This window comes from Malaclemys terrapin, chromosome 11 (assembly GCF_027887155.1).
Source record: "Malaclemys terrapin pileata isolate rMalTer1 chromosome 11, rMalTer1.hap1, whole genome shotgun sequence".
Lineage (NCBI taxonomy): Eukaryota > Metazoa > Chordata > Testudines > Emydidae > Malaclemys > Malaclemys terrapin.
In genome coordinates this window covers 23331353-23354238 of record NC_071515.1, presented here as the reverse complement: position 1 = coordinate 23354238, position 22886 = coordinate 23331353, and the positions used below count along the sequence as shown (strand labels likewise).

General features: G+C 41.9%; 1 protein-coding gene across 2 annotated transcripts in view; it reads right to left on the bottom strand.

The window, feature by feature from the left end:
• The window catches only part of SATB2 (SATB homeobox 2), a 167021-nt gene that overhangs the window by 24575 nt on the left and 119560 nt on the right, over positions 1 to 22886 (bottom strand). For both annotated transcript variants that reach the window (XM_054044795.1, XM_054044796.1), the window contains 2 exons: positions 19344 to 19499; positions 8927 to 9124 (listed from right to left, as the gene is read on the bottom strand). In XM_054044795.1, the coding sequence (XP_053900770.1) occupies positions 8927 to 9124; positions 19344 to 19499 (354 nt within the window). The remainder of the gene's footprint in view (positions 1 to 8926; positions 9125 to 19343; positions 19500 to 22886) is intronic.

Here is a 22886-nt window from a genome sequence, read left to right as displayed (position 1 = left end):
TTACAATTTAAGTAGATCAATTAGAAATCTAAAGGTACAAGGTCATTTGGCTAGGTAAGCACCGCTTCTAGGGAGACCACTTGGAAGAGACAGAAGTTGCAACCTCAGAAATGACAAAACTATCCAGCCTCGTTGCTCTCCCCCTTCTAGGGTTAAATAAAATGAATTAATTTCAGAACTAAGGCAGTTTCCCTTTAATTGCAAGTGTGCTTTTACTATCATTATAAGGGGAGCTGCAGACTTCAACTTAATAAAAATCAGCAGCACTTTTCAGCCACATTAGATATCCACACTAAACAGAAACAGCTGAGAAGGCGCAGTAGGTAGGTTTGGCTAGAACAGTAAAAACTCAGTGGCTTTCCACTGCAATTGTAATAACTATCAATCATAGGAAATTCTATCGGATACCTCAGAGTCTAATATAAGGGGCTCATTGTCTGTTATGTGTTGCTTGTTGGCTTTGTCAAAATGCATGCAAGCCTCGCTGGGGCAATGTTTCTGAGCTACCGTAGACTGTCAGAAAAATGTTCTAATGGTGCTCATCAAAAGGTGAAGTGGTCAAACATTCATTAAGATGTAAAACCACAGTGCACAGCCACAATTCTTTTCTGAGTAGGGAGGTTGTGATTCCTGAAGAGTTGAGTAACAGAGCTGCATAAGAACTCCAGAGAGAACGCAGTAAAGAAACAACAGTACTATTAGAGGGCTCCAAGCTTTCCAACCAGCCTTTTTACACATACAAACACACACACACACACACACGTCGCTTTCCACATCAACAAGGCCAAAACATCTAAAGCAGTCACCCCGTTTTCAGGGCAAACAGTTTTACATGCCATAGTGTCCAAAAACATAGATTTGGGTGTTGCAGGAGCAGGGATTTTTGCTGCACTGCTGCCTCTTGCCACAAGGGGCCATTGTGCAGAACGGGCAGCAGACATGCCCAGTCTCTGGAAAACTTGAGTCCAAACCTCACTGGCTTTTGCCAGAATATTTTTGAAACTTCTGTGCTGCTGAGACGGATCCCAAGAGAGTTACTGTACACAGAGGGTACAGTCTGGGGGATACATGGCCGGCTCCCTCTCACCACAACATGGCACTTAGCCAGAATGGAAAGAAGCCAAGACGATGGTGCAATCTCCCACTCTCGCACTGCAGCAGCAGCCCTTCTAAAGCAGCTAGGTGTTGCCGATATGGGAAAAGCAGCAGTTATTTTGTTCTGTATTCACTTTGATGGAGGATTTGGTTTCATGCCAGGAGGAAGAAATGAACCAATTTCTCCAAGACACCACACACGCTGGGGCAGTGGGAACAAAGAGGGACTCAGTAGTGGATGGGGACACACACAGGGGGATGCTACAGGACAGAGAAAACCCTATCCCTCCCCAACTGCCAGGGGAGAAACAAACATATGACTTTTTCTGATTTTAACTGTATCATTTTAATACTGCAGTGATACAAACTTGTCTTTATTTACCATATAGTTTGACATTTTTCAAAGTGTTTTTCAACTTTTTAGGTTTAAGGGCAATACAGAAATGGAAGACAGCGCGTGCGCGCACACACTCTCTCTCTCTCTCTCTCCAGGAACCATTCAGTGATTAGATACTCTGTTTCCAAACCTGACAGATTAAGATTTGACACACATTTTTCCCCATAGCTCAAGGTCAAACAGCACATAAATACACCAAGTACTCAACATTAGTGTGCCAGCTCAAATAAGGGTTCTAAGCTTTCTGAGACTGGTTCAAATACAGCTACACTGCAGATACAGTACAACCTGCTCAAGTACACCCAGGCTTGTAGAGCCTGTTTTATCTGTCTGGCCTCATTCCCATTTTGAGCAAGGATGGACAGGGATTAGAGGGGGACGTTTCTGGTATGTTTTGGGGAGCTATGATGTAGGAAGAGGCTGAAGCGAACACAGGAACAAGAGGGTATAATCATGCAGAAGAGTGGAGTAGAACTGGAGTGCGACACAAAATGTCTGGGGAAATTCATATGCACAAGTCGCACAAAAAGTTAGTTTGGGATGGGAAAGTGGCTTTTGTCTAAGTTGTCAATTATGTGAAGACCCCTGCCCTTCCCAGATCCATCTGTGGACAAAATGAGTGTGCAGATCAAGGTGCAGCGTACTCTACATGCTCTTTTCCTTGAAGGAACAATATTACCATGGTTTTCCTCCTACTTACTGTTGGCTAAGAGTTACTAATTAGTATTATTTTTAAGTGGAGTAATTTTACATCGGGTTACCTTTTTTTCTTCTAATCTGCTTATCGTGTGTATTGATTGACCTGTGTATTCTAGTGTTAGTGTCATTTCAAATCCATTATTTCATTAGGCTGCATTATTGTGGTGCTCATTCCCTTCTTTATTATTTTTATAAAGAGAATATGAGATTAGGGTTTCAGGGATTGCCACCTCCCCTGCCTTGACCCACTTTTACAGGTGACTCATGTTCTGATGTTTTATATTCCATTGTAATTTCTACAGCATTTGTCCTGTGGCATCTCCCACAAAATGGTAAAATGATCTCCTTTATTTTTGTGATGCATTTTTCCTGGGTCTTTAAAAGGACACTGTGATGTTTTCAGTGCTCCAAACAACAGACCAATACAAAAAGACCTTCCTGAAGGACAGCTTTCCACTATACCTTGTTTTATTTACTAATATTCCCCCAAGATGTATGATCTGAACTATTATAAATTGTCAGATTTGTCTAAATCAAAGCTCCCAGAGAAGAAAAGAGATATCCTTAGACAAAATAATGTAACAAAAGTAGCAGTGTATCAGGAAGCACGTGACATACATTCCTGTTTCTTCTTTAAAGTCAACGTTTGACTACACTTAAATCAATATGTTGCTATGAGCTTGAGCAGATCTGTCTGACAGCTTATACAGAAAATGAAATGCCAGGTTGCCTTGCTCTTTGAATAGCAGGTGCTTTGCTGCAGCAGTGGCCCATTACTCTAGAGAACTAGCTTATCCATCCTGACACCCTAGAGACAACAGCTTGATTCATCATTCTCCCAACTGAGTCAGGTTTCTCTGCCCCCGCAATTAACAATGAATTAGCCCTATATTAAAGCACCAGCCAAGGAGGTTGCTCTCTGGAATGGTCACCTTGGGGGAGGGCAGAAAGGAGAGAAATGTCAATTACTGTGTCCCAGTAGTGAACTCCCAAATTTCAGCATGGGCAAGCTTCTCTCGTCACTTGTTAGCTTGAATGTTCTGGAAAGGTAGCTGTGTGTGCTTCTATAGGGCAGAGATTAGCCTAGGACCCATGGTTTCAAAGGCTTATGGGATCTCAGTGAAAGATGGGGCTGGAGGAATAATCCCCCTCAACCCAGAGGCATAGCAAGCAGAACACCTAGGCAGCCACTACATGGCCCTGATAATTGCAATGACCAGTCACAAAAATGGTCACTATGCATGTAATTTATTCAGTAGATCTATGTAGTTATGGTCTTCCTGGCCTTTTCCATGAACTCTATGCTGCCAGAGAATGCAGCCATACCACAAGGCTCCATGGGGCCTAGGGTTTATCGGCTCTTTGGTATAAAAATGCTTCCTACTACATCAAGCTTGTTAGTGAAAATTTCTTCGGCAGTAAATTCCACCCTTGAACAGTTCACTCGAGGAATAGGAAAGCACTCCATTAAATGCCTTAATATACAAGTGTCAGGGAGAAGCCAATGGAAGAGAGAAAACGAGGAATAAAACAAAGTTATACACTAATAGCATGCAGAATAGAAATGTCAACTGTCTCCTTGATGGTCAGGGACTGCTGCAGCCTCCCCAAAGGAGCTAATGCATCTAACTGCGGCAATAATCTTTTTAAACTATCAAGAGCCAAATTCTCCTCCCAGTTACTCTGCTGTAGAGCTGGAGTAACACAATCCAGTGGATTTAAATTGATACTGCAGAGCGGAAGTCAGCCACCAGTGATCACTGGCATTCAATCCCTGAACTGTAGAGGAGTTTCAAAATTATGAACTCAACATGTAAATGAGACAGAACCCAGTGCAAAGGAACCTTCACAGTCTCCAATTTACTCCAAGTAGCCAAGTAACTGTATTTAAAGGGCTACTTTTTCAAAAACTTCTCTGTTTATTGACTTCTGACACGATTTCTGTCCCCTAGCGGGGTTGCTCTGTCTAGGGGCACAAACTCCATGAAGAGGAACTTCACCCTATTTAATCAGAGGGGGTATAGTTTGCCCTCACCCTCCTATCCCAAGAAAGCAGCAGAGAGATCAATTCAGAAGCCACAGATGCTGGGGGATCTGCTGGAAGCCAGAAGGCATGAAGGTCCTATTACTGAGTGGAAAGGAAATGCTGGCCAATGACAGGAGGCATTTCTTCCTCAGGCTTCTTTTAGTTTGGCTCTCAGCTTGGGAAGCAAGGGACCAAGCCCAATCTCAAACTCCGATTGCCATGTGGCAATGCTATTGCTAGAACAATTGCACCATATCTCAATTCTTGAATATGAATGACTGCCACACAGCAAAACCTTTTTTTTTTTTTTCTTTCTTTTTTTTAAAAAAGAAGATGGAAGAAAAATGAAACAAACTAGAGAGAGGCAAGAATGACTACCCACCGCCTTCCTTTGGGAGCCTTGTAAGCACTTAAGGTTTTTATCATTTTGCATGTCTTACATTTACAATGCTGTCACTTGTTCTGGCCTTTAACAACCATCACCTTGGCGTCAAGGCTGAGTGGTAACAACATACATTTACATAGCACCTTTCACCCCAAAGACCTGCAAAGCAGAGTAATTCTGTGGCAGTAGATATAGGATTGTTTCACCCACTGTTAAAATGCAGCCAGCTCAGAATTGAAATGTAGCAGGCATTCTGCACCAGAAACTGCTTCTAGGAGGAAGTGAGACTACTTTTCCAACTGACACCAGAGAGGGAATTTTAGATGGGCAGAATGTAATTACTCCAGCTGGAGTCTGGCCAGGATTCCTGGGCCTAAGACCCCTACCCTTATGTAAAGTGTCACAGAATTTCCAATGACTGCAAGTGTGAGGACCTCAGCTTTACATCTCGGCTACTAGCCGTCACTGATTCTTCAAAGCTAATTGCTTATGAACGACCCACACAGCAAAGACAAAATCAAACCTTGCTGTTGAAAATAACTTCAGTCGCAGAGACTGAAAATATGATTTAAAATAAACCAAAAAATCACTCTGTCCAGAGTTTCTTTTGACACTGGGGGACAGGTGGAGGTCTGTGTCTTGTACTGGTAGCATGCCATTCAAAAAACAACTGGGAATTTTGGATGGGCAAACAAAATCCTTTAAAATGCAGCACCCCCAAAACACAAACCTAATGTATCAGCCATATCCCAGAGTCTCCAGAGTTTTGCTATATGCAGTTGCCAGCTGGTTCCATTTATTTTTCTTCATTTTTCATATTTTGACTAATAAATAATTAATCCATGGCTTTGTAACTTGCTGACAATACAAATGCATCGTATTGCAATGCAGTGTAACATGTCACTCAGATGAGACACCGTGCACTATGCAAAAAAAGTGATGTGCAGAAGAGTTTTGAAAGTAGGCTAAATTATCAAGGTCACTAGTTAAAGCTAGAGCCAACTCAGGGAAAAATTATCTTGAACTGTCCCTTTCAGGTCCTTAAATCTGGTGTTAGTTCCAGGGCTGGGTTTTTCCAATTATAACAGTTTCCTTTGTGTGTCTAACACAGTTAAGAGCTACACAAAGTTGGTAGCCTTCCGGCACAACTGGGTTTTTTTTTTGTTTGTTTGTTTTTTTTTAAGAGAGAATACTCTGCTAAATACAAATTCATCTAGCTTTGCTGAGTATTGTTATTTATACAGTGCCAGAAGTGAACTTGGTCCTTTACAAATATGTAAGGAAGACAGTTCATTGCCTCAGATAGTTTACAATCTGAGAGGAATGGGGTGCCAATGAACCCTGGCCCCCTGATGCTGGGCATTTAGGGGACTTTCTGCGAATGTGAGATTGGAGAACTTGAATCCTGGTTGGTGAAAATTTTTCCTTTTTGTTCTTATCTATATTTTGAAGAGAGGAAGATGGAAGCTGGTTATAGGTTTTAAGGAGAAAGTCAAAAGTTTAAAAGCTATATGTGGCTGGATAGGGCAAAAACTGACCAGGGAGAAGTGAAGTTGTTTGGAAAGAAAGGGGGCAGAATTCAAAGGCGAGAGAATGAACTTAGAGGGGGAACAGTCTCAGAACTGCCTGCAGAGGTGCTCAAAAGCACAGGAACAGGAATAGAAGTAGAGAACGCGGACTGAGCGGAGAGGCGGGGGATTAGAGTGATGAACAAAGCAGTTTTAGAAAAGAGCAGAGAATCTAGTAACAGAACAGAGGGTAAAGCTGAAAGTAGAAACCATGAAGCTGAAAGGCAGGAGCAAAGTCAGGGAAAGGAACATCAGAAAAACGAGAGTATTTAATAGACTGGAAATCAGAAAAGGAATTACAAGGTGGACTTGAATGAATGATGAACTCTTAATAATCAGCAGTCAGAGAGGAAATTCAGAGATAAAAAAAATCAGTAAGCTCTTCGGTGATGACTAGACCAAGAAAGTGACCAAGATGGTGTGCAGGAAATCAAGCAAAAGAAGTAAATGAGATGACTCGAGAGGCAGCAGAATCAGAAAAATTGAAGTGGAAATTCAAGTTGCCCAGGATAAAAAGTAACAGACTGGGCTGAGAAGAAGAAAGAGCAAACCATCAACATCAGGTGAAATGGGGGAAGGGGAGGCTGCAACAATAGACTATTCCACTTAGAAGGAGATGAAGTGAAGACCCCTGGATGGAGTGGACTTCAATGGGGGCAAAGGAACAGCAAGTGAAGGGCTGAAACCCACCAGAGGTTGAAAAGTTTTGGTTGACAAAACCACCTCCTCCCTTTCACATACACCCATGACCTGGTGGTTAACTTGGACTCTGCCTGGTTCCCTCACATTCAGGCTAGGCCAAAGCTTGTCACTTCTTTCTCCACAATTTCTAAGATGCGATCCTTCCTTTTGGTACAATCCGTAAGAATTCTCAGCCAAGCCCCAGCTTGGCCACTGTATCCTCCTCCTCGCTGGTTCACCTGAACATTCATGTTGCCCTCCTCTAATCCACACAAAGGGCAGGTGCCAAGATCATCTTCCTAGCCTGTTGATCTATACAACATCACCTACTCTTTCAATCTTCCCATTGGATCTCCTTGCATCAAGTCCAAGCCTCTTCTCATCAGCTTCAGGGTTTTTGGCAAATCTCACCCTCCCTACTTAACTGCTTCTTGTCATCCCTTTTATCCTACTTCTCCAATAATACTAGCTTTGAATGGCCATTGTCCACTACCCCCCAAAAGCTGACTCAAAACTAATCTGTAAGGCCTCTCTTCGTTTGATGACCTCCTCAAGACTTACTTCTGCTTTGACCCCCAAAAGAAAGAAGGCTAGATCGTGAGGTGATGTGGAGAAATGATCATTATTCTTTAAAAAAAAAAAAAAAAAAAAAAAGGGCAAAAAAACTTTCAACATGATTTGGAGTCATCAAGCTGTGCACATAGGTAGCCTCTATGATTCTTTCTACTGTTCCTCCCGCCACCATCAACCTACACTCCCTCCTAGAATTTTAGCCTCATTTGCGACATCATATCTTAAATCAGATTTAAGATCACTGGGGTGGGAGGGAGTGTTATTTTTCCTGGTTTTGTTTTTTTTTTAAATAAAACAGCACCTAGTACAGTGGTCCCTGATACTCACTGGTCCTGCTGGACTTTGGACACGACTGCAATACAAATAATACCTCCCTCCCCCAGTGTTGGCTCATACCATAAGACAGTAAAGCACTGGTTTGAATTTACCTGTGGTAATGGTGCGCATGAGGAGTGCAGGGTGGGAAAATACTCTACAATTCTTTCCAATTCTCATTTCCCATTAGTCCTGATCTACTACATGTTGCTGTCTCAGTTCTGAGCCTCTCTTGACAGCCAGATGACTCTTGGTTTTGTGATGTGTATAAATATCTGCTACTCATTTTCATTTATGTTTTGAAGCAAGGACCTCAGAGATGAAAGTCTGGTAGTATTTCACTCAGCCCGCTTCTTTTTCTGTGCATGTGTGCATCTATTTACCAGTAGAACATCTCATTTCACTGAGAACAACTGAGACAAGGCTAATATAAAATTGCAAAGAACCAAAATCTAGGGCATGAGTCAAGAATGGAGCCTACAAACATGCCGATATCACTGAGGAGGGTTCTGAAATGAAGTTCTGCTTTCAAGGAAATGTTCACTCTGCTCAGAACACATCACGTTTCAGCGAACACACATGTAGCAGATATTTCCAAAGCAGAGCTTCTCCAAATATTTTACCTTTTAGACCACTTCACACAGGACACACCCACTCATGGACCACCTCTCCTCCCAATACCCCCTATTTTCTGTGGTATTATCTGTCTCTTTCTAATGATGGATGCTACTGCATTTTTGGATAGTGGAGCATAATTTGAGAATCCCTGTCAGAAGCTGTGAGAACTTTGTGGGTTGAGCGCATCTGCTCAAGTTCCCGGTCCACTTTCCAGCCACACACACACCCACCCACCCACACACATATATGTCCACACTCTATGAGAAATTTGTTTTCAATTTCTGGAGGAACATCCTTTGGATTATAACTCAGAGCCATAATACTAAATCATAAAAATGTGGATTAGGTAGGCCCCCAAATACCACCAGCTCTTCTTCCTATTGAGTCTTACCCTCACTTATTTCCAGTGTAAGTAGTTTGTTTTGACCTCTTCTTTGGTAACCTAACAAACACACACATACACACACTCAACCTGCAAGCCCCATGGAAGCTGGAACCAGTTGCTCTTTTCTACCTCGGACAGCTGTTGCAACACAAAGAACCACTGAAAGGGAGGTTAGTGCTCTGACCTGCACAGGCTCAGGAGTGAGCTGGACAACATGCTGCATGCGCTCGCTGTGGTGATGCCTGGACTCTTCCTCATAGATCACATCCCTCTCGTGCTGGGGAAGGTTCAGGAAGCGGCGGATGGTGCAGAGGTTTTCCCAGAGGGTGCGGTTTTCTGGGCTTGGGTTCTCTTTCCAGCGGAGCAGCTCACACAGCCATCCCTGCACCAAAAGGGTTAGAGTAGTTAACTTGACAAGCACTGATGAAGTAGATGTGAAATGAACCTCAGCTATATTGCAGGCTTTGCTGATGCACTGTCTCAAGTTCTGCTGCCTTGATCTGACATGGAAGCCCCTCTGATTTCCACAGATTTAACTGGGTTTAACTGTGGCAAACCAGTGTTGCAATAAATCAGTGGTTCTCAACCTTTTCCAGACCACAACACCCTCCCACTTAGCAACAGACAGCAAGGGGAGTGGTGTCCTGGTCTGGAAAAGGTTGAGAACCACTGATTTATTGCAATACAGCAAGGGGAGGGTGGTTGTGGCCCCTGACATCTGCTAGTGACCAACTCAGAAGTTCTGTCCCCACACAATAAATGAAAACTTTTGATAAAAAATACCAACAAGTAAAAACCCTGTGATTAGCTCTTCTTATGTAACATCCATGCCTCCAATTCAGATCCCAAAATAAAACCTGACCAGGTGTAAATAATCAAATGCCTCTTTTATAAAGGAAGATTAAGCCTTATGGAAAAATCCTATCAAATTTAATAAGAATGAGACAAATAGGGCTCTGTAGGAATTACTCTAAAAATCTGTGGACAATGATATCTGTTGAAGAGATTTCTAAACCAACCCATAGAGTGTAATACTGGATAATGATATCCCTGCTATATACTTCTATAGATTAGCTTGAAATTCTATAGAAAAGTTAGCACTCTGTTAAATACTATAGGACTTCTCCATAAGGGCCAAGAAGCAAAGGTTTCCAGAGAGTGAAAAGTGTGCACTCCAAGAAAGGAGCTGGTTGTAAAACATAAAGAATACTACAGGACAAAACGACAAGGCCTATTAATGGCATTCACACACCTGGCCCCGTGTGTGCACTGAGCATGGCTGTCTGTGACCTTGGGCCCCGCGCAGGTTAACTATAATTGCACCTGCAAGGGTCTGAAAGTTGGCTCAGTTCACACCTGCAGGCAGATGTCTCCTACTTAGCACTGAGGATACGATTTCTTTCTTGTGCCTGCGCAAAAGAAGATGCAATGCAAATGATGGAGTATATGAAAATAATGCCGAGGATGCTGTCAACACGGTTTACTGACTCTTGTCAAAATATTTTACCTCGTAGCTTTATAACCTAATCATTTCCAAGCTACAACTCGGCATTTAGACACCATTTTGACAGGCACCTTAAAATACCTAAAAGATAGACAGCTAGATCGATGTTAAATGCAGAGAACAGGAAGTAGCCCAGGGTTGCATATTTCCAAGCTGTAACCAAAGAAAATTTAACAGGCAGGTTCATTAAAGGCCCATACAGTCCTTCCTAAAAAAGGAAAGATTTCTATATAACAACTTGTAAGCCAGTGATGACTCCTAATGTGCATTATAAACCCCCCATATAATATCATAAGTGTTGTTTGTCTAACTCTCCACTGTGTCTTCTGCCTTCACCCCCCCTCCCAAAAAAAAGGAAGATTTGATTATCTCCGCTGCATCAGCCAAGACAGCAACACCAGCTGTTCTCATTGTGCAGCCTCTTCCTCACGGCCTACATGTTAATAACCTGATCATTCCATTTTCTCCTTCAACTGCCGGCTGCAGCACAGCGAAGAGACAAAAACCCAGGCCCATCTGCAGCAGCTGTAGGCACTGAACTGTGAAGCCACTGGGGATTTATAAACTAATCTGTAACACAACACTGCCTTGTTTTTACAAGTGAGAGGCCACATTTGTGCAGACCTGATCTTTTCTTGCAATAAACTGGGGGGTAGGGGGGCAGGAGAGATGAAAACAAGATCTCTAATCATTTGCTTTAAAAAAATATATAAGTATTTTACTTGGTATTTAGCTAAGCTCAGAGTCAGGTGATAGATGAATTTCTAATACAGTTCCCCTCCATCCAAAATAACACCCAAAACTTTGTGTCTTAAAAAAGAAAAAAAAATCTTCCAGACCCACAGTATTTTCTCAGGGGTTTCTTTGTACAAAGGAAACAATTTTTGAAATGGAAAATAAACCATCTGTGGAAAAAATAAGCTCCTATTTCTCCATCCTTTTTACTGATCTGAATAAGTCTCCAACTGGACTCTTTCAAATGTTTCAAGCAGGTATGTTTAACATCTCCCGAGGGATACTGTAGCATGAAGACCAATCATTAAACAGAAAATAAAAACAAAAACCTACATCTGTTAAAAGACAGAGTTCTGAGAGATACAGACCTTAAGGATGAGAACACCTGCTGTTCTGATGGAGGCAGGAGTTGCATTGTGGGAAGCCCCAATTTGAAATGAGACAGGTGACAGCTGAGTGGTACCATCGCCACGGATGAAACTTGGAATGTCTAGCACAACATTCATTGCCGCATTTTGATTTATAGGCACTGTTATAATCTGCGCTCATTACATCACTTAGAACAATGCTACAGGCCCCATTATGGACTGCGTGCTCTCTGCCATTAGTCTTTAAGAAGTATAGGGCTCAATTTGCTCAGCAACATGCGAGGTCCTGACCTTGGAGCTATTAGGGAGAGGATTAGACTGCAGTGTGACCATGTGTGCAGACATGAGCAAACCAAATTAATTTCTGGCAAAGGGAGGCACCAGGCAAAGACCCTGTCCTTAGGACACCTGAGAACTTCTCAATTCCCCAATGGAGATACGCTAATGGCGTGTTTAAGGGAGCCCAGTTCGGAAGGTAAAGCACATTCATGGTATTTAGAGGAATATTAATCCAGTTTCCCACAAAGTATTTGCTTGGCTGATCAGATTAAGGGATGTAGCCTTCAACAGCACCCCCCCCACCACAGCAGGCCCCAAGAAATCTGTGATACTTCACAGCCTCAGACATATTGCACCATGTGTACCCAGCTGCTACAATAATTAGCTTATGAATGTATCAGCTGGTTCTGTGATTTTTATAAATAATAACTAACCTACAGAGCAGAAAGATTTTCATGAGCCTAATATTAGCAAGAAATTGCAAGGTGCTCCTAACTCTGAATTGTCATTGTGCTAAATGCCCTGTTTACGCTCATGTTTTATACTACTGGATTTCCCTCTGATGCCATTTATAAATATTTATTTTGCATCAGCAATGGCAATTTATTTGTGTCAGCTTTCTTCACAACAGTCATTATTTCTTTCCCCCTCCCCTTCACCCTCTATTGCATTTGTACACTTATCTACATCAAAACTATTCTTTCACCCGCTCTTCTTCTATCCCTCTATCTATTTATTCAAGCATTCATTCACTCGCCTATCTATTTGGGATTATCTATCCATCTACAGGATCTGTTATTAGGTAGTAGCATGGCTAATATATCAGAAAACACTAAGCCATTACCACACACACACACACACACTCACCCCTTTATAATTGCAAGTAAACCCTCTCTAGGTAAAGATGAGGAGTCTGCACTGGGGTTTTGGATTTCTTTCATTTGAACAATCTTAGCGTGCCATCCAAGGAAGTTTTGCAGTACCAGGCAAAAAGAAAAAAAAAAAAAAGTGTAAATGTCAAATAAAACAGTGACAGATGACAGTATTCTCTATTGAATAGCACCGTTTCTTCGTGCATGTTCAATGAGAACTCATGAATTATTAATAAACAAATCTCCTTTTTCTGTTAAAAATCTCAAATTGGGCGTTTGGTGGGTTTCGCTGTTGTTTTGGGGGGGGGGGTTGGTGGTGGTTGTGTAGTTCTGTGCATGTTACATGGAGCTTTCCGGGAGAATTATTTTCATTTAAGAAATGCTGATACAGGCATTCACAGAGATACAGCAGTTCATGCTGATTTTCATCTGTGGTTTGATTTATTGGGGGGGGGGACAAAAGATTAGAAAAACCAAAAGGGAGATTCTACCCTGTCCTCATTTACCTAACTCACCCAGAATGTCTGAGCTACTTTTCAGTGTGCTTACAAGTGAAGCCAGCTTAAACGAACCTACTGAAAGACTGAAAAATTACATACTCTTCACAGAGATTTCTCATCCCCGAGCTCCTGATGCTGCTGCCCATGCACATGTTGAGTGGTGCTCTACTATGCAAGCAGACCCGTGGACTTCAACGGTGTTACCAAGAGAGTTTTCTACTAGTCAAGGTGAATAAGGATGGCAGAATCTGGCCTTTAATGTCTGCTTCTGAAGTTCTTAAACAGGGCAATGACTTCCATTAAAAATAAGAGGAGGAAAAACACCACAATTAAAGGATGCTCTTGGCTCTATGTTCAGGCACACCCAGTACTTGTGGTTACCCGGGAATTCTGCTAATAACTTCCTTACTTTCACCCCAAAACCTGAACTTGCATTTAGAGCTCTGCCCAATTTATCTTATTAAAAGGAAGTGTAGAGAAGAGCTGGCCTCTATTTTTGCTGTTGTTCCAATCAGAAAGGATGAAGATTTTTTTAGGTATTTTATTAGATAAAACAAATAATATCATGCTAATGTCCTATTTTTACTCTCTCTCTCCTAATCAAATACATTTCCCATAGCAAAACAAAAAAAAACTGCAGGAGGCCAGCCTTTCCTACTGTGTTTTTATGCTATTAAAGGAACAGCCCACTTGCTACACTAAAGCATTTAGGCTTGGTGCACTCGGAATCCCCTCGAGGGATGGGTTAGTTGGTTCAACAAATGTAAGCCCTATTCACTGTCACTTATCATTGATCCCTTTTTAGCAGTTTGACCCTTTTACTTTTGTAATACTTAACATAGCATGGGGGAGGGAGGAGGAGGTTAAGCAAAATGGAAGCCAGGGGTATCAGAGGCAGATAAGACTAGGTTTAAAAAGCTTTAAGAGGGTACACACAAAGACCCCCATGTTCTATGCAGGCGGAGCCCCACTTGTAGTCAATATAAGAGCTAAGAAAGCTTAGGGGAAAAGTCCAGAGTTAGACATATTGGTCTTGAAGCCAGTGGCTACATTCATAGAAGTACGTCTGCTGATGTCCACAATAGAAACAGGCAGCCGGCTGCCCAGCGTAACTTATTTAGACACAGCATAGATGCATGCACAGGATACGGACATGCTTTCAGCACTGATAAGGCCTTATTGCAGGCATGTAATTAAACTGATTCTGTGCGTGTGTTCAGTTTTAAAAAAAATAATAATTTTAGAATTTTCTACACTGACATTTTCCAGGGATTCCTATGAGTGCATGAGTAGGCAAATGAAGAGTTTTTAGTGAGAGTGATTCAAGATTCCTCTCAAAATAAATGTAAAAGGCCATTTCCTCACCCACATCATCAGTGCAGAAAATGTCAACATATGTGACAAAAAAAAGCAACATTTGATGTATGTCTTGAAAGATTTTTTTTTTTTTAAGTTACGCTATTAGCCACAGAAAGATCACTTTCTAAAGGGAATCGCATGAAGTCCCTGGATCAAACTTTCAGAAGCGCAGAAAGCATTCTTCTCTTCTTGGCTGGGACTCTTCTGCAGTGCGAAATGAGCCAGATAATATTCAGCTCTTGTTCCTTAGTCGCCAAACTCTCTTTCCATGAATCCAATAAGTGTCTATTAAAATAAATAAACCCCCTAATGATTCGAGATAACCTAATCAAGAAAGCTGAAATGGATAAAAGACTAACTAGAATGGAGAGTTCTGTCATGGGCTTCAATGAATTCTTGATGAGGAGGTCAACTGAACCTTAAAAGCTTTACACAGCGCATTTTGTTACAGTTCAAGGTTAATCATTTTATACCTTGAATTTACTAACGAAAACTGATCAGTATTTTTCCTTCTTCCAAAATTTCAGACTAAATACTAAACCATTGGCTTTATATAGTAACTTCAAATCCTGGCATATTCCTAGATTAATAGAAATGAAGTTTTTTGCAGTTCCTGGTACTATATTCCTGAATAAAAGGGACATTGAAAGATTTTGTGTATTTAGGTTCCCAGAGTTCAAAAGAGCACAACACTGAGGATATCTCCTGTAGGAGAGTAAGGCTAGTCAGTGGTTAAGACAATGGACTGGAACTCATATGATTTGGATTCCCAACTTTATCAGAGATTTTTTGAGTGACTTTGGGCAAATCAGTTAATCTGTGCACCTCAGTTGTAATATCGGGATAATATTTCCCTACCTCACAGAGTTGTTGTGAGGATAAATTCATTACGTCTGTGAGGTACTCAGTTACTATGTGTAATGGGGACCATATAAATGTCTAAACAGATTGTAGAGAAGATTATAGAGAAGACACTGGTGTCTAAGGGCTTGTCTATACTTAGGGCTAAATCGGCACTGCTGCGATTGACGCAGTAGTGTAGATTTAGCAGGTCTAGTGAAGACCTGCTAAGTCGATGGAAGAGCACTCTCCCATCGATGTCTGTAGGCCACCTCCCTGAGAGCATCTTCCATCGACACTGTGCGGTGTAGACACCGCTGTAAGTCAATCTAAGTTACAGTAACTGAGGTAGTGTAACTTAGGTCCACTTACAGCTTTAGTGTAGACCAGTCCTAAAGGTACACAGAGAATTTAAGATCACTGGCTCAGGGGCTTATCTTTTTATGTTTGCCATGTGACCTTAGGGTACTGTAAAAGAGTAATACCAAACTATGAATCAAATGGGTGTCCATCAGACACAGATTCATAAGCACCATAAAGGTTCTCTGGAACTACAGTGATGGGGACTATATATATATGGTATTATGTGTGTGTGTGTGTGTATACGTACGTGTGTGTGTGTGTGTGTGTGTGTGTGTGTGTGTGTATACGTGTATACACACACACACACGTATACACACACACACACACACACACACACACACACACAATGTAGTAATTTCCTTGCATTTCGTCTCAACGTCACTAGCATAGTTTTTTGTACTTAATTTGCCTGGGTTTTATTTATGTTTTTAAAACAGTATAAGAATATAAACATATCGGGCCTGATTCTGCTCTTAGCTACACTGGTGTAAGTCAGAGATGCTCAGCTTCGTTACTCCTGTTTACACAGGTGTGAGTGAAAGCAGGTACTGGCCTCTCATACGTCAGAAAATCAGGCCATAAATGCCTGTATTTAAATTGCAAAGGATCAAACTTTAGATAAAAATATACACATAATGAACGTAAATGGTTGTTAAGTAGAAAGTCTGAGATTAATGGTCTCAGAACTGAGATCATTACAGGGGTTAAATACCTTAAAGACTATCACCACATTATCTTCGCACCTTTCCCTTTTTGAAGCCCTCAGGCCTTTCATTTACCCTGATTTCCAAACTCCTCAGAACCCTCACTCCTCTAGCTGCTAAACCGAATCTGCAAAAGGATTTAAGAACAGAGATGGATGGGTATTAAATTATAGGCTAATTAATTCCACCAGTGGATAATCCCAATTACAGTAGCCACTTTCATTGGGTACCAACTCTTCCTCCAGGAAGAGGGCAAAAGAAACGGGTCCCGCTGGCTCTTGGCTGTGTGAGAGGCAGCTCAACATTAAGGATTTTTTTTTAAATGTCAGAACATCCTTATCTGATACTTGCTGTCGGTTAACACTGTGAAGATCTCACAGTCATAGGTATTGCTGTTGAAAGAACAAGAGCAGCTGCCTTACTAGCAAACTGGACTGATCCCAGTGGTCAGAGTTGGGGAAGAGGGAAAACAACAGGGGAAGTTTATGCAACACTACAAAGCAAGCCTGACCTGGGGAGAACAGCAAAGGAATGAACCTTGGAGAAGAGTGCAATCAGACTCGCCTTTAATACTCTCTCTCTCTTTCTTTCTTCTCTCTTTCAAACATTATTCCCCCTGCAAATATAGGGATTTTCCAGAGCACTGTGAGTGGCATTACTCCCATGGAAACCAATGGTAACACTCACAGTCATTCAACAAGAGCAGAGTTAGGCTACACAGAGTGAAATTCATTGCTAGTTCTTAAATGAACCAAATGTAAGGTTATGTGCTGAGAGTCCCACAGTGCGTGAGGGGAGAGGGGAGGGAACGTCCCACACAAATGAACCAATAATTTGCTTTCCTTTTTTTCAAAGTCCCTCAAATTCAGGCCAACTTGTGTTCAATGTCACCCCCACAGCAGGCGCTGACATCACATAAGCTGAGGGATCTTACTGGAGCACACGGCTAGTCTATGGGTGTGGTCAGTAAAGGGTCTTCAGGAAAAGAGGAGGTGCAGCATACTTCTATTTCAGGGACAACCACTTATTTGTCCCCACCACTCAGTGCCCCGCATAAGCCAGTTCCACACTCCAGCAGCATGTCATGGTAGCCAGGACCTCTCAGCATGGTGAATGCTGGAGCACTACAGGGAGTCAACAATGCTGCCTTGGCAGGGCTGTGAAACAAAACAAACATCAGCTCAGAATCCCTTCTGAACTGGCTGTGGGGGACGAACAACACAACCTTACATTTAGTTCACTCCAGACAAGAGCATTCATGGGTCCTCTTTTCAACCTTCTGCTTCACGCTTTCAAACTTTGCGTCTTTTTTTTTTTCATTTTCAAGTGGGACAGGAATGGGCTTATTTTTATTTCAGGAGAATGGCTGGTGTTCAGTTCTGCCAGGGGACGGCTCAGTTGCTGTTCACTTTAAGCATTTGAACTGGCACAGACTGACGCTGGTGAGCCACCCGAATTATTTTTGGGTGGTTTGGTGCCTCTATTTCAAGATTCCTCTCGGTAAAATGACAGGAAGTTTGCAGACAATTTTGAGCCAAACCTCAGAGAGACTGGCTTTCAGTCTGTACTAAAAACTCCTTATTAAAAACTGGCCTGTCCAGACTGTGTGTGTAACTTTGATATTTGCATGAATCAAAGAATAAGGGGCACGTTTGCAAAATCAATTGTGCAGTTTTTATATTTACTGCACGTTTACCACATATGTCATTTATTACACAGTGGAAAACCGTTAAATGCACAGTAGTTGTGCCAAGTGGCATTATGCTTTTAACAGCTTTATTCGTTTAACAGCTCCAGTTCTCATTATATTTTGCCATGTGGTATATGAGATTTTTATGCATTTAACAGTTTAAAAGGATTCCATGGTATTTTCCTTTTATGTATTTCATATTGTGCCTGTGTGTGTGTTGGGTTTTTGGGGGGATTGTGCGCTGTAACCCAAGCACCTCCACATAAGAGGGAAATAACAATTAAGAAGGGAAAGAGAAAATGAAGAAAGGGGAAAGGAATCAGTCTATGCCAGGATATAAATACATATAAGAGAGTAAGGCTCTTAGAACGGTATCGATGGCTTTTAATGCCTTGTTTAGCTGCCTTTCAACATTTTCATCAGATTTATTTTACTTCGGTTTGAATAGTATTGTTTTCTTGCCTGAAGGAAAGGAAAAAATATATATATATATATATATATATATATATATATATATATATATATATATATATATATTACTAGCAGAGAGAGTGTGCATGAGTAACCCACCCACCCCCCACCTCCACACACACACACACAAACACACACAGGTTGGTACCATCTCATAACAAAACTGCCCCTTTCACACAGAATCCTTCTTAATGGTCACCAACATACTCACTGTCTGCCCTATGCCAAACTCTGTCCCCCACTGTCTCCATAAAACTGTTCTGGCGGAATTTTTTTTTTTTTTTTTTTTTGGTAAACAGTTGGATAAAATTTCCATTTCATTGATTCCTGAAAGAATTTTAGCCCCACTTTGAGTTCCCTAGTATGTATTTTTTGCCTCCAAGGTGAGAGCTAGTACAAGCGAACTAAGTGTTAGTCCTTCTCCCCCAACCCCTCCTTGTACAATGGCAAGGATGGACAGTGAATTATTTAAAAGGCAATACTGTACACAATATATACTGCATATAAAACAAAAAATATCTGCCTCAGCTGTGGTTTTCCATTGGTTTCCCAGAGTTAAGCAATTAAGAAAAATAAAGAATTTATCTCCCAAATGAGGCAGAATTTTGGAGGGTCCTTGTTCCACTACCAGAAATTTTAGGTTACATACCACAGTTTGGAGGGAGGTGTATGCATCTCAGTGAGAGGGCCCCAATATGTACAAAACCAAAACCAACTACATGGGATCATGAGCTGGTCCCTTTTCCATCCTATTTCAAAAGGAAAAAGAAACCAGCCGGGAGGCAAGAGAGGAAACATGACAGGTTCCCCAGAGATTATTATTATTGCAGGAACAGATGTATTTTTATTGGTGGGAGGGAGGAGGAGAAGGGTCTAATCCCAGCCCCAGAATTTGCTTTTTTAAAAAACCACTCACCTGACTTTTATTGGCAGCCACTTTGGCAAACAGGGCCTGAGACACCTTGGCCCTTTTCATCTCCTGTTGGATCTCGTCATAAATGGCAGCTGTGATGTTGACGTTGGCGCCGTCCACCTTAATGGGGAGGTCTGTTGTCGGTGTTGAGGTTTTGGCCTACCAAGAGACCATGAAAATAATAATTAAAAAAGTGCTGCTTTCAGCCCAGCCATCTGTGCAGAAATTATCAAAGGATTTCAGTCAGCTGATGCCAAACTGCATTAGCTACAGAGGGACACTTCCTGTCCATTATTCTAATCAGGTTAATTGTGATTGGAAATAATTTCAATGCATTCCTATAGGACGTGCAGCGCCCTGTCAAGCCTCTCTCTCTCAGCACATTTATTGAACAGCTCAAAGACGGGATAGGTAGCTGGGGCTCTAAGCTGCAGGCAAACAATGAAGTTCATTCTGCTGGCCTGCAAATGCAGCGTATATATGGGGCAATGCCTTTTTCTTTTTTGTTGTTCTAAAAACGGCATACCTTGGAGGAAGAGCCAATTCTCCCAGAAAAAATGAGTAAATGGGTAGAGGTCTCTAAATAATAAATTATTACTCAATTTAATGCACTCCCTCAAGTCTCCCTCATTCTTTATTAAAGCTATATGTATGTCATTTGAGTATGTATGGTTTCCCATCATTATCATCATTATGCTAGCCAGACAGTCACCTAATTTCACCTAGGAAATCAGTGGAAATGAAAAAAAAAATCATTTAATAAAGCCAGGCTTTGGCATGCCTTTGATGTGCCGCCCTCATTCTCCTTAACTCATATTGCGATTTTGTGTATTCTAGTGCACTCCTTTTAATTGAATGATTTCCCATCAGCTTCTGTGACAAATGAAGGACAATAACGGAGGATGCCAGCCCTTCCCCAGGCTGAGCGAACCCTAAAAGGTTTGTACCAATGCAATCCACCAGGCTGCGGCAAGATTTTTATTTTAACCTCCTCAGCAGCACTAAGACTCTACTGACGAGTAACAGACCGAGAGCGATGACATGCCCTTCCACTGGTGCTTTTACAGTAGGACACTCAGTAATCTGCGTCAGCAGCATCAGCTCCTCGGAATGCCAGATTTCATTCATTTTCCAAAGGCTAAATAACAGAGCTATTAGAGCGGATCTAAACTAGGCTTTAACTCTGAAACAGCTCACCCTGGAATCCCTGCACCAGAGAGGAAGAGCCCTTAACGAAAGGATGAACGTCACAAGTATAAATTGTCTGTTTGCAACTGAGGTGCAAAGGGCTTGAGAAATAAATGAGCCCAAGTGGCAAAGCTCACAGCACATTCGAGATCCAAACCTTCCCAAAAGTTCTGAGTGTGTGTTCCATTCCCAGATCTTGGTTTGGCCCCTTGTAAACCTTTGCAGCTGGTCCCTGCCTTTATACCTGCAATTGCCCGGAGTTTGGGGGTAGTTATGACAGGGTTTTGATTCAGGCTCATTTCTAGTGTCAATTGTTAGCTGGACACAACTGCCCAAATGTCTGTATGTTAACAGAAAGGTTACCTAGGCCAATCAGAACATTCTGAGCTCCCTCCCTTCTCTTCCTCCTAGCTCTTCCCACCCCAAATCCTTTCCTCACCATGGAAATCTTCATTGAAGGCCCCATCCAAAGCCTACTGAAGTCAAAGATTTAAAGGCACCCACTAGTTCCAATGGACTTCTTTCGATGACACCTTAAATCTTGAGGATGTTAGGTGCCTAACTTTCGACCCCCAGGTTTGAAAACTGTCTTGATGCTAATGTGAAGTTGGCCATTATTGGAATCTCTCAATGCAAACAATAAGCAAAGGAAGAGGATAAGTGGGCAGCAACAATGTAAGAGCTCTTAAGTCCTGTCAGTTACTGCTGCATCCCTTACTCCTTTGTAAAACAGACTGGAGAGAGCTGGCCAAATGTACACAACAACCTTTTAAACTCTCAGAATTTCTTTTTAAAGCACTCAGATCCTTTTGCTGAGTTAATCTGGTACTCCGCTCCTCACATTGGTCCTGAACAATACCGGAACATACCAAGGAAACACCCCAGGTGGGGATTTCATCACCAGTGCAGAATTACAGACGGGTGGTTAACTCCCCATCCCCGTTATATCAACCCCCGACTGTCCTTATTCCATATTAATAGTAGCTGACGATACCCTCTCGTTTAACCCTCCACACTGAAAAATCATTCCCAGAACTACTGTCTCAGGAGACTGGTATCTATGGAAACGATGTTTCAAAATGCCATTAAATCAACTTCTCTAGCACTGTAGCATAATTCCTAGAAGGACAGTACAATTCCTCCCATCTAGCTACCTTTGCTATGTCCAAGGCCCCTATTCTTGCTATTTAGAACATCTCGGCTGGGAAGCTGCACTTGCGGGAATCACTGAACAGGAGATCAAGAGGATACTGTCCTCACCCAGGCTAATACAATGTATATGGGAAGCAAAGTAAAATGTGCTGACTACGGGCTGGTCAGCAGCCTTGTTTTCAGGGGTGCCCAGGTCTTCCCAGCAGTGTCGACAGCATGCCTTGCCATTGGCAAGTGCTGAAGTGGGATTTCACTGGTGCCCAGACACTGCGGGGTGAGGAGCTGCTCCCGGCGTGCTCAGGAAAAGACAAGCACTGAGGGCACCACGCTCTATGTATCACTGTTGCTCATCAATAAAACAAATATGTAAAAAAAAAAAAAAAAAAAACCTGCTGCCTCATTCAAGTCAAAAAGTAAAGTGAGCCTGGGGTGCCTCTGACTCGCCTTAGGCCTGAGGAAGAGCTCTGTGCAAGTTCAACAGCTCCTCTCTCCCCCACAGAAATGGGTCCAAGAGATATTACCTCCCCCGCCTTGTCTCTTTAAACTTTTATAATCAGATTTGCTAACAATGCTGAGCTCTTAAATGGGAAGGTGTTACCCATTATCCTCGTTTTACAGATGGGGGAAAGGAGGCAAAGAGGTGAAGTGGCTTTGCCAGCAGGTTGGGGGCAGGGACATGATCAGAACCCTGGTTTTCCAACTCTCATGATCCACTGAACTGCACCGAAACCTACCCCCAGAGCCAGAGTGTCTCGTATGTAACTCTAGTTGTGGAATTTATCCTACTTGAACATTTGTGTGAATGAGCAAATCCTTTACTACAATAATTAATGCAGAAACACGTGTGGTTATGATGTTTTAAAGTATCAGATAGAACAGTTGTCTTGACAAATCCTTACTTTCATGAAATGGAAACTGGGAAGATAATAGTTAGTTAGGCCAACGACCTAGGTTTGCAACACAAAATTCATTTTCAAATTTGTGTGAGTAGAGTATGCTAGAAAATTACCTGCAATTAACCATTCCTTTACGTAATGTGTAGGTATAAAGAGTATTAAAATGCCAGGATGTATTTGAATGATCTCAATTGTTTTTACAGAAACAAAATCCTGTCTTTATAACTCATCAGTCTGTGCTACGCTACTGCCAATAACAAGAGTGAGAGCTACAGATCTCAGATATGAAAAGTAATAAGATTAGAAGCAC